General features: G+C 32.1%; 1 protein-coding gene across 7 annotated transcripts in view; it reads left to right on the forward strand.

The window, feature by feature from the left end:
• Nucleotides 1-598: 598 nt before the first annotated feature.
• LOC147065743 (palmitoyltransferase ZDHHC2) overlaps nt 599-16,741 on the forward strand; it is a 58,639-nt gene continuing 42,496 nt past the window's right edge. For 2 of the 7 annotated variants that reach the window (XM_085957076.1, XM_085957077.1), the window contains exons 1-6: nt 599-825; nt 918-1,039; nt 1,133-1,239; nt 3,257-3,494; nt 4,589-4,733; nt 5,902-6,028. In XM_085957076.1, coding sequence (XP_085813202.1) covers nt 678-825; nt 918-1,039; nt 1,133-1,239; nt 3,257-3,494; nt 4,589-4,733; nt 5,902-6,028 — 887 coding nt within the window. In that variant the 5' untranslated portion in view covers nt 599-677. Of the gene's footprint in view, nt 826-917; nt 1,040-1,132; nt 1,240-3,256; nt 3,495-4,588; nt 4,734-5,901; nt 6,029-9,428; nt 9,858-16,741 lie in introns of all 7 variants that reach the window. The other 5 variants (XM_085957078.1, XM_085957079.1, XR_015071819.1 and 2 more) reach the window with 4 other exon arrangements.

Consider the following 16,741-nt stretch of genomic DNA (forward strand, 5'->3'; position numbering starts at 1 on the left):
TGCTTTCAATTGGCCACTGTCATCGAGACGTTTGTAGTTGTTTATCCAACTTTTAAATTAATTCTCGCCTATACCCTATTGACCATGTAGGCATCTTCCAGAAATTATTGAATATTTCCTGTCTCTCTTTTTGAGAAAGCATCTTTCAAACCGTCGTGCAAGACCATAATGCATAGCATATAACATAGAAACAAACTATGTGTAGCCAAACTGTAAAAAAACATTACACTCTCGATATCAAAATACCATCTATAATTCTATAATATGTTACTATAATATACACATAGTTGTTTTTGTGAACCGTGGTTTTTGAACCTTACACATAGCTGTTTTCTATTTTTTGAAATAACTTCGGAGCGAGTTTACCCAACACATAGATCATTTTACTGGCCTATAGACAAAAAAATAAGGAATGACTTGGTATTTAAAAGTCATTTTTGATAAAAGTGACACATAGATGGTTTTGCTAAAACGGTGACGATTTGTTGTAATTATTTACACTTTTCATTCGACATTTATTTTTGTATTTTAAATGTTTCAATTTTTACTAGCACTAGCACTAGCAACACCTCCGTCCCTCTGAAGTGTGACTAACTTCGTGCTAGTTGGTGTTGTGAATGGATGAGGTCGTGCGATGATCACTCGCGCGGAAATTAATTTATTTTGTTAATTTTGAAATGATGGCATCTGTGACAAATAATCATAGGACAAATGCAAACAAATGTTGCATGTGGTGTATAAGAGGGTTAAAGTGGTTGCCGGTTTTGTTTATATTGACAATAGTGGTATGGTCGTATTACGCCTATGTAGTACAGTTATGTTTTCGTAAGTTGACATTCTATTTTTTCTTATCAATGCGCTGTCATTCCTGATTGTACCTCACGTATAGCTCATCGTCGTGTTGCGTTTTCTTTCAGTAACTGTTCCCAGCAACTTTGAAAAGGCGATTTACCTCGTGATATACCATGTATTATTTGCAATGTTTTGCTGGTCTTACTGGCAGACGATATTCACGGACATCGGTCGGGTGCCGTCGAAGGTAGCGCATTTATTTACTTTTATTTGTATCCTGTCATTATTTTGTTTTCACGTAAATACTACCTATTCTCATAAATCTTTTGTAATATTTTAGTTTAAAATACCGGATAGTGAAATGGAAAAATTGCTAGCGGCTGAAAATGAAGAGGCCCAGAGAAGGTTACTGGAAATATTCGCCCAGGATTTACCTGTATATAATAGGTAATTTGCATTAATTGCATACTCATTACTTATATAAATATTAGTAATATCCCACATTTAACCAGTGATTGCAGTTACTCTTTTCATCCATTATGCTTAATGGTCAGATTTAATTAAATATACAGATGGAGTGTTTCTATCTAGAAAATTACTACACGGTCTGCCAAATAATTCCAAGAATATACAACGATAAACACATTGTACTTTCTAGGTACTATTTTCATTTATCAAAAGGAGACGAACCAACCCACAACAATGACGACGATATCATGGTAAAATTTACCTTGTTTTCAATGTATGCTCTGGAGATAATTTATTTTTAATCCATAGATATTTTTGGCCATGTCAATGAAAAAACGCAGATCACTATTATCTTTATTTCTAAAAATATGTCTATGATTCACTATTTACTGGGTAATTTCTATCTAATTTAATATACATTATTACTAGTATTTTAAATTATGATTTTCCTTATCTTATCTTGATGTTGATACCAATGTGTATTCTGACGTCATATAACTATGATGCTATCCTAGTAGTTATTGAATTGGACGTAGGTATGTATTGATTATATGTGAAAGATACACATACCTACTTGGGGATAGAATTATACATCTGTCTATATAATATAATATAAATTAATATTCTTTTTAATGGTTTTGTAAATGTGTTTAAAAATTAATATATCTAAAAAATCTTAACACCACTGCACATGGACGTACTGAAATATGACAATATTCTAAAACATTAGATCGAGACGTTTAAAAGAATACTATTTTATGTAATAAAAATACTTTATAATATAGTCATCAAATGTATAAAATAAATATAAAGGATAATAAGGCTTCAAAATTATATAAATAGATTATCTACAACGTTTGAGGAATGTCCACGGTTATGCTCTGAAAATACCATAAAAGCTCCATTTTGACATACACTGAGCATGTGGGCCCTTAACATTAACATCTTTCATTCCCGCTCAATAAAAGTGCAGAATTGCCACACCAATACACTAACACAATGGACAGGTTGCATAAATTATTGTTCCAACCTTCACAGTTGATTTCCCTCAAAAACAAATTTGTAATAACAAAGGTCACTTTGTTGCCACAAATAAATCTTTTCTGAAGGAGTCTTTGGTAGGTATTACAAAATGATAATAATACAAATCACATTAAATTCTACAGGACTTCCCGATAGAATTTAAGATTATTTATATTATTATTATTTTCTAGAATTGAATTCTACCAAGTAGGTGAATGCTAACCCAATCAATTATTTTATATAATGTTTGAGGCTTTCACGGTTGTTTTTTATCATAATAATTTTTTTGATTTCCACCGTGTGTACTTCTTCCTTCTTTCCTCGACGTTTCGGGCTCGTTGCAGAGGCCATTGTCAAGGGATGATTTATGTTTTATGATGAAATGTATAGGTACCTATGTGAATGTAAACGTTGCTCTTAGCTAATCGGAGTCCTTTTGACATCCTTAGAGCAACGTTTACATTCACATACCTACACTACACTTCATCATAAAACATATCATCTCTTGATAATGGCCTCTGCAACGAGCCCGAAACGTCGAGGAAAGAAGAAATAAGTACACACGGTGAAAATTTGATTTTAATTAATTTCAGCCCATCGCAACATCTACTCTTCGGTATTGTTTGTTATTGTACTGTCGCGGTTATAAACATGTATTAGTGAACTAACTATCCAACACGATTATTTATTTTGCTACTTACTATATAAACGAAAGATCTATAACTGCATTATTTTTTTAATAAATTGAAGCATTGGTCAGTGTATCACGCCACATAAATGTCTATACTCATGCAAATCAATGTGATATCGGTATTGACGTCCACATAGTGAATAAGATAATGCATGCATTATCCTATTCACTTACGATATTCGATAAAGTAATTTTCTATGTCAATTATATGAGATGTTAAATTAATCTTATTATGATAATGATATCCTCCGCAAATAAAGTGATTAAAAATCCTTATTTCAGGACAATATCAGGAGCAATAAGGTACTGTGATCGATGTGTTCACGTGAAGCCGGATAGGACCCATCACTGCAGTGTATGCGGCACCTGCGTGTTAAAGATGGACCATCACTGTCCGTGGGTCAACAACTGTGTTTCCTTTTACAATTACAAATACTTCATACTGTTCCTGGGCTACGCGCTCTCATATTGCGTCTACATCGCCCTGACTAGTTTGCAGTACTTCATTACTTTTTGGAGGGTAATTTGCTATTTTCGTTCTACCTTATACCTATCAATTCTTTTAATGTTCTATCGACAATTACTCTATTGATGGTTACTTACAATATTACTTCAAAATGGTTATTTTCTAGATGCATTGGTCGAACCTCTTACCTTGTGTGGAAGTCTGTTCCTATAATGTATATCAAGTTATTCTCAGAGATAACTCTGCTCATAGTATTCTGTTTTATTGCTGAAATGGGATCCTATTTTTTGTCATAACACAGGAATGACACCACGAAGAATTGACATATTCAATATGTCTATTGATTGAAAGTTTATTAATATTAACAGTAAAGCTGAGGTAAATGTAATAATCAAAACAGACAAAAACACATGCATGTTATTAGAACCCATCCGGTTAAGGTCAGGTCAAACTGAAGGGAGAGATGAAACAGAGTATTTGGAAAGATAGTGGATGGTTGTATTGGGCAACGCAATGCGCTGGCATTTATGCGATGCAATGTGGTGGTATATGCAAGTAATATACCGCCAAATTTTCATGGTTTATTCGCCGCATGTGACGATTGGTGACAACGTTGACCATCTATGTTTGTAAGGTAACTCAATTGACAGATAAAATTTGATGTGATCATTCGCATAATATCTATGTTATTTTTAACATTATGTATCATACTGGAAAGTGACAAAATGGTTAATAATCATTTCTCGTAAACAAACCTGTTGGGTAACTTCATCAAGAGGCGGCCAAGATCCACACCGGATTGTAGAGCCAATGAAAGCCGATAGATTTAATAATCTACAGTCACATTATATGACAATTTATTTGCCGTTTTCTAGACAATCATTTTGGTAGCCATTATCAAATTTGAAAAAACACGTCAACGTATTCAGAACATTAACCATCACAGATTTAGTATGAGTTGTGCATTATTAAAAAAATCAATTTCAGGAACATAATAAAATGTCAGTTATAAAATGTTTTTTTTATTCTAAATAAAATATTTAGAATTCATAAACTTTTGTAAGCTTGTGTTCATTTAGCACCTAGTCCTCTCTTGTCTGACTAATAAATTGAATAGTATCTAAAGAATGACTAACGCGTCATTCAAGTCATATTTTTTGCAGGGGGAGCTGGAGGGAATGGGGCGCTTTCACATCCTGTTTCTTTTCTTTGTGGCACTGATGTTTGCCATTAGTCTTGTCTCATTTTTCGGATACCACTGCTATCTAGTGATGCAGAATAGGTCTACGCTAGGTAAGCACACATTCTATTTATTAATGAAATATAAGAATAAAATTGTAATTAATCAATATTGACAAAATTTATCATACTTTGGTATTTTAAAACTGTATGAACTAATGGGTGGAACCAGGGGTAAATATGAAAGTTTTGCAGGTAGTGAAGGCCCAAAAATACAAATAAAAATCTATATTAATTCGTCACTGTACAGGCCAATTGGCGGAAACCCTCAAATATCAAATTGTTCAGCAAGTGAAAAAACTGTAGGCATTGGATTTACTTAATATTTTATTACAAATTGATAATTTTCTTTTATTGACACACCAGTATCTTATATTTAAAGGACTACAGCATTTGGCTGGAATATTTTTTGTCAATTTATAAATGGCTTAAAAAATAGTTTTGAATTATTTTGATATGAAAATTTTTTTTGGGATTTATGATACTTGGCCTGTTCGTGTAAGAGTATGCAATAAATCCATTGCCATCAAAATGTCTTTTCGGTGAAAAGTGAGGGTTACGCCAATTAGCCTGTACAGTGACGAATTATATTAAGTACTAAAAATACACACTAATAATGTTAATAATAATAATAAGGCGTCTTTGTGAGCAAGGATTTTATACATACTGTGCAAACTTAAAACAATGTGCAAAAATCGGTTTAACCATGAAGACAGCATCCAAGTTGCTATGACAAAAAAAATATCAATATTGCTTCAGTTTTCAATCATTTTTACCCAAATGTCAGTGAATCAACAATCCAGCCGGTGGTACACTGGTCCATGATTCGTATCCAGTTTTCTGGGTTAATTGCACATGTTGTTTTTGTTCAATCAATAGGTTTCATACTCACTCCATAAATAGGACTTGGTAGAATTGTTAACAATCGAACATTGAAAGGAACCCTCCACATTGTGAGGATATAAAATGTTACATCTCTAGCGAAATCGGTTTCAAAGAATGCTCCAGAATGACAAATAATTGAAAAGACTGCATATTAGGTTTGTTTCAATTTTCACAATAGAATATTGCACCTAATTAGACCATTAGCATCTCACGTTAGATTCATATTCTGCATCTGAGGTGAATACAATGATCGTTAGTTATAAAAGCATTTAATTATAAATTGTACCTGTTTTTTAAATGTCTAATCTTACCAAACTTTTTTGTGTCGTACTTTCAGAGGCGTTCCGTGCTCCGATATTCCGGTCGGGCGCCGACAAAAACGGCTTCTCGCTGGGCCGCTACAATAACTTCCAAGAAGTTTTCGGCGACAACCCCAAAGCTTGGCTGCTTCCAATATTCACGAGGTATGTAATTTCCCGTTTCCTTTTTGATTTTTCATTGTCATGGCTAAATTATTTTATCATTTTCCTTAAGAGAATGTCTTGTTGTTGAATTAAGGAATGCGTAATCGTTTACGTACTTTTTGATCTGTTACTTGTAACTTGACTCTCCTCTGATAGACATGAGTCGAAAAGCGTAATTAACTTCTAAGTAATTCTTATTACATGCTACTCATGATCGTTTTTCCAATTAATCTTGAACACCATAAGAATCATATAAATATTCATTTACTCTGTTCGAACTCCATGTCTATAATATGTAGCTTTTTGTATCTGTTTTTGTCGTTACTTAAAAGTTATTATTTTAATTTATACCCACATTATAATTTTTAGAGGCATTTAAATAAACCGTATTTGTATAATGCTTATCAATATAAAATGCATCCTTCTAATGTACTGTTTCTTTAATTTCTCCAAGACAAAGAATTGAATTTAAACAGTTTGTTTAATTCTGAAGAATTTTTTTGTTTTTGTTTTCAATAACAATGGTAAAAATGGATTTTTTGTGTTCAATAATCATTCATTTATTTCATGTGTGTTAGTAATATAAGATAACTATTAATCCCACAAATATTGTTTTAATTTTAGTTATGTTAGGTATAAGAATTTACATGTTATATTATTGAGACATATTTATTATATATATAGTATATGAGAATTCAAACAGTTTTATTAAACAACGTAACAGCACCAAAAACCTACATAATTATTACAATCGTTATTAGTCCTACTTATATGATGGACAAGTTAGCTCCACTATTTGTTTTTCGTTGAATGAATGATTAATTGCGTTGGCTATGATTCAACTTGCCTTATCAGATTATTTCGGGTCTAAAACAAACAATAAAAAAATACTTTTATGCCAAATGAAAATAGTTTACATGTTTGTAGGTCAAATGCATAAGGTAAATGAATGAAAGTTTGAAATAAAACTCTGCAGTAGGCATTGAGATATGTGAGAATATGAGAGAGTCTAGTTGATATTTAAGAAATACAAAGAGATTTGCAAACCATTGCTTACATGATGTAAAATGTAAAGGGTTATCAAATTAATACTATATATTTTCAAAACGTCATAGCAGCCATTTTATTTTCTGTCAAATCATCATGGAAAGATACACAGTTCTGTTGTGCAGCGTATACAAATTGTTAAAAAAATTTACAACACTGATGAATCTATTGGAGTCAAATGGTAATGTTCGCGATGTCAAGAATCCAACCTGTCAAAAACGAAAAAGTGCTGTTGAGAATATAGATGTTATGAATCAAAGTGTGGATAAAAATCCAGAACAATGAATTACACACTTTCTAATGGCACTACGTGGAATATTCTTCATAAAGATTTGCATTTGAAGGCGTATGAAATACAATTAACACAAGAACTTAAACCGAATGACTGTTTGGTGCGTTGAAATTTTGTTCATCGGGCTTTAGAGTGACTTGAAACAGACCCATTATTTCATGACTATAATTTTCAGCGATGAAGCACATTTTTGGTTAAATGGCTTCGTAAATAAGCACAATACATTGTCGCATTTGGAGTAATGAAAACCCGCATGCTATTCTTGAAACACTTTTACATCCACAAAAATTACTAGTTGGGTGTGGTTTACTATCTGTAGGTGTAAATTGGACTGTCTTTTTTTTGAAAACGAAAATGGCAATGTAGTTACTGTCAATGGAGAACACTACAGAATCATGATTGCTGATTTTTCTGGCATGATTTAGATGATTTTACAACAAGATGGTGCAACACGTCATACAGCTTGTGACACAATCAACTTATTAAGATATATCTCTAATACATTATATATCTCTTATGTACAAACTGGGTAATTTAAACAAAATGTGTATAGTTTTTGTTGCTTCTGGGTTCAAATCCAAGAATTCTAGTCTTATTTATTATTATTTGAATTATTAACTGAATTCAAAGACTACAACTGATGATCATTGAAATTGCTTTTTTTCAAACACACACTGTCATTTTGTTTTGCCATTTTTCATTGATTCATGTTGATTGTTTTAAAAAGCAAACTAGCATGTAGTAAAAAATATTAGAAATGTTTTGAACGCATAATGAAGAGTGCCTGGACATTGATAGTGAAGTAATCAAGTTAACTATGGTGATAAATCTTTGGTTATTGTGGTTTTTTTTTGTTATACATATTAATGAATGACTGAAATTTAATTTGATAATGCAAAGTTGACATACCGGCCTAACTATACAATCGCAGATTCAAAAACAGTAACAACAAGCAATTGCACATTTCTTAACAATAGATACTTCTTACTGACATAGACAAGCACACAAAATTTTCAGGGTAACAGAGGAATATTTAATAATACTCGGTAAAACCGGCTACACACGTAACTGCATACTTAGGCGGTATACTTGCACAAGCTCTTTGATTGTACAGGTGACATGAAAATGTTTGAATTTATATACCTATGCATGCTTTGATTGTGTGTAGCTGATGTTTTTCAAGCAAAACTCGAACTGTTGAAATATATTTTTTCATTGTGAACCCTATATGGCCATCATATTGTATACTTGTGCAAAAAAATGTGTAAGTATGCAGCTACATTTGTAGCCGGCTTGTAGCACATATTTAGTAGTATTTATAAGACTTTCATTTGGTTTTAGTTATTAAAATACATATTACATTAATGTTAAATCAGTCATAATTTGGAGTGACGATTGACTATCTTTTTGAAATATTATAGTCGGTGCAATGATAGGTTAGGTGATATTTGATCTATAGTGGTGGATTAAAGCCAGCCGTCCGAACTTGGTGACAGACACAGACGACAGTGGCACGCGACACTACTGCATAAAGATGTAATGAAAGTGGATGTGTCATCTGTCACTTTCATCGAGTTTAAACGTCTAGCTTAGGGCTAGCTAAATTAGCTGCCGTTCATTTCATATTGCAGGTTAATTTATAGCTAGCCTCACACTTATGCTCTGAAACTTATTTACGAGGAGCCACAAACAAAACTTTGTATTAGTATTTCAAGCCTAAAAGTTTTTTTTATACAAAGTCTCAGATAACAGTTAAATAATACATACCTACCGAAGTATAATCGCTGAGCTTGGTTGTTATAGCTATAGTGGTAGAGTATTCGACTGCAGATTGAAAAGTCAGTGGTTCGAACCCACCTGAACTGTCGGTTTATTTTTGGAAATTCGAGTTAGCTGAGACGCTTTTTCATTGTACATCAACGGCACAGTTTCATTATACCGGCAATTTTTCCGTACCACTCCTATTAAAGTTTGATAGGCCATTAGATTATCAGTCCAAACTCTTCAGAGACGTAAGAGTGTGAGGAACATTTGACGACGGGCGGATGACTTTCTGTGTAGCCTGGGCGACGGCTCCGAATACCCGGTGAGCGGGGTCCACCAGCAGCCGCGGATGGGCGCCGTGGGCGGGCCGCCCTCCCACAACACCTACCACTCTATGGGCACCACCACATCCAGGTCAGACGGCCACTGATGGACTGCCTATGCCCATACCTGGAATGCCAATTACTATTTTATAATCATTATCACTGCGCTTGGAAACGGGGATCGAAAATGTCACATCTGCTATCTGCGTCGGCTATTTTCAATATCAGCTAACTCCGATAAAATGGAAACAAAGTTTGATCAAACTGAACTTTTGCATTGTTTTCTATTGGGGTTTGGGGTGAGGGGCCGAAGATTAAATGGACGCAAGTGACATATAATTAAAAAAAATAGTTAGGAGCAGTTTTCACATGCCTCTTAATGCTTGAAACAGGATTCAAACATGTTCCTGCTTTATATGAAAAACATTTTAGTCCCAACATTGTATTACTACATTCCATGGTCTCCTGTGTATAAAATTATTTTCATAGCAATACCTATATAATACAGTATAACCTCGTTTTTACGTGCCCGGAATTCACGTTTTCCCGGCAATTGCATGTAATTTTTTCAGTCCCGATGTATTTCAGTACATTAATACCCGCATTCACTTTTTTCTTTCCCGCGATTTACGTCGAAAATATTCAATATATGCGAGTTACGCGCGCTTGACAATGATTGGGTCGTGACATTCGAATGGCGTAAGGTGTTTGGAGGGAAAACTCCGTGTCTTTAGAACGGCGCATGGTGATTGGTCGGCGAACGATGCTGTGATTGGCCCGAGTTCGGCGCATAACAAGGTGATTGGTCCATTGGTCGCCATCTTTTCTTTTGGCATCGTGTTTGTGTTTTGTATACACTCCGTCTGTCATTATTCTGTCATCAGTCTTACAAGTTACAAGTTCGCGGTTTATTTATTTCATATTGCTTTCGGTTCGATTATTATTCATTTTTACGTCCTCATTCTTTCAAACACATAATGTCTAACTAAAATTTTTCAATAAAAATTTTAATTGAATGTTGTTTTTTAATAAAACGTTATTTTTTTATAAACATAAAATTTAAATGTTTTTTTTTTCAATACTTTTACATTTTCCTTCCAATTAGGTTTTTTTTTTCAGTCCCTTAAAAAACGTAAAATAGGGGTTATACTGTATAATAATTAAATGTTTTGGACTGACCTGTCCTCCAACAATAAAACATTAATAAACATCAATATTTTTACATAGAATAGTAATAATGAATAACTTGAGAATGAGACCCAACAGTTAAATAAATTTTTCAACCGCATATTTAGTTTTGAAGATGATTCACTCAACTCGGTCATCTATGCACTTTTATTCGTTCAGTCCACATCACACCAATTTTACGAAGTAAATAGATAGTGCCATCGTTTTATATAATCTTTTTTTTTTCATATTTTATTGAGATAGTTGATATTGAAATTGAGACTATTCATTTGATTATTTTATAGTGACTAATTTTTCTTGATAATGTCTAACAATGATTTAATTTAATTAATATCTTAAGCAGCTATATTTTTAATATTACAAAAAAAATTTTCGCCTCGACAATAAAATTCAGTAAACAAGACACAAATACTACATAATATTTTTTCTTTTTCTTTCTCGCAAAATATAACATGACGTCATGGTGTATCATAGATTCTCTTAAAGCAGCTTCAAGCTTTCTAAATCTCTTGTGTTTTTTAGAATAAATTAAGAATTAAATAAATGCTATCTATTATGAATTTCTTTCTATTGTATAGGCCAAATTTATGCTGTAATTGACTAATTATTAGGTTGATAGAAAGAAAATGTACTGAAATAGACAGACCCGAATCTGATTGTAGCTTTTTATAGAGTAATCAATACTTAAATCGATCGCTAGTCTGATTAAACTAAGCTAATTATATATAGTAAAATGATGAAATACGCATCGGAATCGAATGCTTTTGTATTAACATTTTCGATCCCCGTTATAATTTATCAAAGAAGTAAACTTTGTAATTATTATGTAATACAAAATATTTGTACTGAAAATAACACCACTAAAATTAATTAAGATAACCTAAAGGTGCGAGTTTAAATATTTTAATATTTTTTACTGTTCTAGTTAGGAATTATTTTTAAGAACATGTTTTCAAATTTGAATATCTTTTGTTGAAGAAAGAACACTGTTTGTTCTCTAAACTAAACTTTCATCCTATTACAATAATCACATCCGTATTTTATACATAAATGTGAATGAATATATTGTGAGTAATCTGTTTCTAATATCTCCCAAATTCACAACCTATTAAATTCCTGTTATTTGCTTTCGGTGGAAAAATTGAATTGGGTTTGGTTCCATGAAATTCAAAATCGAATCCCTAGTTCTGGGTTTCAGTTCCAGCTCTTTATAAAATCAATATATTTATGTATTTTTGAACCTTGATATTATATATCCTGTCTGCGATGAAGCGGTGAAGACTTAAGTTGGGGGGGGGGGGGGTTAGGGATGTAGAACTATACCTGAAAGTGCACGGCGATCTGTAATTCCGTAGATTACCGTTAAGATGTCGACAGCCATTATATTCTGGCAAGGCTATACCAGTAGTGAAGGGTGGAGGTGGGATGTTATGATCCAACATAAATAGTGCATACTGAACTTTGTCAGTCAAACGTATTTGTTTTCATTGAGCTAAGACTGTAATGTGTAGGTAGATAGTGTTTGTTAGTTTTTAAAATTCAATTAAACCCTGCCTAATCCAAGACGGTAGATAGTAGTCAAAAAATATTATTTATTTTATCGATTATGGTTTGGTTGGGTCGAGCGTAATGAATTTTAAAAAACTAACTGACACCATCTTTGATATGTATTCTTGATTCAATGAAAACAATTAAGCAAGACTGAAAAGTGTGCACTGTTTTTGTCCAATCGCCCATACCATACCTAAACTATTATGGTTTGGTTTAGCCAGGTTTAATTGAATTTTAAAAACGAACCAGCACCATCTGCAAATTGTATTCTTAGTTCAATGAAAACAAATAAATGATGACTGACGAAGTTTAATGTGCTCTATTTATGTTGAATCTTAACAGCCTACCTCCACTCCTTATCACTAGGCTCTACATACCTAAGTATAGGTTTATTGTGAATATTTTATTAAACGGGTTCGGTTCTGGTTCCATTTACAGTTTTGTCATAAACACAAGCCCAAAAAAAAACACTTACGGAGTAACGGATATAGGAAACAGACTACTGACTTACATTAATTTATCAAGTAAACATTACAGATTATTTTGTGAATCAAAGCTGTTATCAATGCTAGATGCTAATATAAATTCATCTTTTACGAATTTAATACGAGTATTTGATGCAGAAGATATTTAAAATGAAATGTGGTCACAAAAATACATTCCATATGAACGGAAATGTAATGCTATATGCTGGATAGTATGACATGTAGCACTTATTCTATGGTGTTATCGTTATTGGTATGTAATTAACATTAATATTATAATTACCAAAGCAGCGGTTTACTTATTTGAGATAATATCTAGGACTACCGCTTAGGAACATTTTGTCATAATAAAATTGCCTTACGGATGATGTATCAGTGGACACATGGGTGGCGGACTACATATACACTTTGAAGGGTTTCAAAATACTGCTTGCTACATATTAGCTAATAATTAATAATATATTACTTATCATAGCATCCTTTTTTTTTTCGTAGAATAATAATTATAATATAACCGATCATCTTAGTTGTGATGTTTCAATTGAGTTCTTGCATTTGTATGTTATTATTGTTTAATGCTTTAAAAATGCTGTTGACCATTTTAAATAATAAGTATATCAAAATTTTGCATGTCTCTTTATAGATGAATATTAGAAAAGGGATCATCAATTTTTATATGCAAAGATTAGAACGGTAACTGGACAAAACAGAACATGAAGAAACAGAACTGTGACAAAACAAAACAGAACAGCCAGGGGAAAAATAAAACATTCATTTGTGTCGTATCCGATTATTAATTAAATACTTATAAAACTTAAGCTTATAAACAAAATATAATATATAAATACAGTAGGTGCTCGGTGATCCGGCACCCATATTTTTTCACCTATGCCAGATTGTAGGAAATGCTGGATTATTGGATTTCTATAGGAAATAATAAATAATCTGTCAAGGTCGGGCACCGAACTGCTAAGTGAACGGCTCCGCTCTGTAATCCGGCAGTTTCATGTGAAACCTGCCGGATTATAGAACAGGAGAGCTGAGTTGCAAAATGCCGGACTATTGGACGTGCCGGATTGGTGAACGCTGGATTACCAAGCGCCTACTGTATATATATATATATAATATACATATATATGTTGGCCATTCGGCGTAAAAACCTCAATTTATCTGCTTGATTTTGATAATCATGCACAACTCCACAGAATTATTAAACTCATTATTTCGTTGTACCTAGTCAGCTAAGCATTTTGACCATCTTACATTGATTAGGACGAGATATACCTAGCTTTTCGGCAACACCGAATTGAGTCCCGTTTAATTGAAGCTTTCCAGCGATTAGGAATTCAGAAATTATATAATTTGATTTTTTTTACGGCGTATTGAAAACCTGTGTTATTAAAAATCAATACAACATATAGAGATATAACAATTTCAATATTAAATGTTATATTTTCCCTGAAAGGTCACAGTTCTATTTATCGCTGTTCTGTTTATTCATGGAACCGATTAGAACATATAGAATCAAAAGCAGAACTAAGTATTCACAATTCAATATTAATGAATAAACACTATAATATTATATTGTATTTTTTATATATTAATTAATATGGAATTTAACTCTTGTGTAATAATAGATATCTACTATTATTATTACTATGGGATTCAATAGAAATTGAGTAAATATGAAATGTTCTTATAAAACATTTATATACCTATTTAATTTCTATTGGTATATTCAGTAGATTCACACAGGTAGGTATATAATTTACATACTTAGTGAATTTTCTGCTGACGATCTGCTAGTTTGCATTAGTCTCATGAAATACTTAGGTTAATACATGTTGCTTTCTCATAAATGAAAATCCATTTGTCTAGTGGTAAATATGTAGCCACCGATAGTATAATTTGAGCTTTATGGAATCTATATGCTCAAAAATTCTCATTTAAGAAATTTATAAATTAGCTGTCAATGAATCTGACTGTTTATGTAGAGATAAATGTCAAAAACGCAAGCTTTATCAGATTTCAGTTAAAAGAATATGTAGGTACGGAAATTTATGCGCATATCATAATGACGTTAATAAACACTCCTAAAAGGAACATTAAACTAATGAAACTTAGCCACAGTTTTTTGGCAATATTTGTTTGTAATCATTTAATTATTGAATGAATAGAATCACCTCTATAATAGTTATTAATCATCAATATGCCAAAGGAATACTAATGCTTAATTATTATAAATCATCCCTTAGATTTAATATAAACATTTCCCCCTGTAATTAATTCCTTTGTACAAACCTTTCTATCATCGAATTACATTGTGCCTTACGCTACGACCATTTTGTACGTATTATTATTACGTTATTAACTATTTCATTAATTTCATGTAATTTTAGCTAAGCTCCATTAACATAATTATCTCCTAGTATGTATGTAATTTGAAACAGTAATTACTTTCTTTTTTGTTTTTTAAATAATATTATATAGCTGTATAATTTAGTCAACCACAGCTAGTTAAATTTTCTTTTACAAGCAGCTGGTTTCGGATATAAGTCTACAGTTAAGCATTTTTAAATTAATTTCATTAAAATTTGTACTTTTGAGTTTTAAAAAAACGGAATATGCATCATGACACAAGGTGTCTGCAATATCATACTTTATAAATAAAATAATATCTGTAATAATTTATCTGCAATACAAGTGGTACCTATCATGAGGTAATTTGCATGTAAATAATGCAATGGAATTATTGATTGTTTCTCTTCATTGATATATGTTAAGATTAACAGATTTTATTAGCGTAACGCTTGCTTATATGTAAAATGCTATGGTTGATTTAGGATGGATTCTTGTATATATGTTACGCCGAATGTGCGAAATTGAATATTACATGAAATGGGCAAAATTTTGCCTAAATCATGAAAAATGCAAGCCCGTTGCCTTATTCATGAATTAGACAAAATATCTGGAGAGTGCGTGAATTCGGCAGTAATTTTTCTGCCTAGTTCATGTATTGGACAAATTAGATAGTAGCGCTACGGTGGTATTTTTTGCAACTAAACTAAATGTATCAAATGCTCATGCATTGGTCAAAATGTACATATATTATCTATGGTCAAAATAGATGATCGCGCTCCGGTGGTGTTTTTTGCAACTAATCAAACTAAACAAATGTGTCAAATGTCATTGATTATAATATAAAAATATACCAATCAATAACTACAATGACCTTCATATCCATTTACTATGCGCAAAAAAAATCTAGAACTATAATAATATGATAACGGAAGAATTTTATTGAAAAGTATTTTCGCGATTTGATTCGTGCTTGGGTATCAAACGTGCAATGGTCGATTGAATGTTTCTGATAGTTTGTTGACACTTGATAGCTAACCTCAAAATGGACATTCAGTTGAATAATTTAATTCAGAATTACAAAACCTAACCTAATAATAATAATATTATATTATGTCCAATTATAACTAATAAAACCATCCGTATTAAATTTACTTTTTCTTCTGTCATGTTGACAGTTCAAGAATTCCATACCCTGGCGAATTCATGTACTCAGCAGAAAATTTACCTAATTCATGAATAAGGCAACAGGCTTGACTATTACATGAATTAGCCAAAATTTTGCCCATTTCATGTAATAGTCAATTTTAAACATTCGGTGTAACATATATAACATTTCATATTTTTTTTTGTATAACCCGCTTTGGGCTATAGTGCAATTTGTCCTATAAACTTTGTAGGTATATTTTTTTATTTTATTAGACTTCATTAATTGAATCCTCCGCCACCGTTAATGATTTATGTTACAAATCGGTGTTTTGCGAAAATTACATAAAACAATTTTAAATGCACAAGGCTTTCACATTTTTCAGAGCCTTTTGGTTTCTTTTCCAAGTTTCTAAATGAATCTTGTGGTTTCGACTTTTATTCATCTTTTTTTATATCGTCCACCATTTTGATTTTCCATATGCAGTGTGTGGAAGACAACATAAAAATGTTAAATTAAAATATTGCCACAAAAAAAAATTATCTGTCTCAAGCGTAG

Source organism: Rhyacophila brunnea, unplaced genomic scaffold (genome assembly GCF_057557595.1).
Source record: "Rhyacophila brunnea isolate RB1 unplaced genomic scaffold, BYU_Rbru_1.0 scaffold_6, whole genome shotgun sequence".
NCBI lineage: Eukaryota > Metazoa > Arthropoda > Insecta > Trichoptera > Rhyacophilidae > Rhyacophila > Rhyacophila brunnea.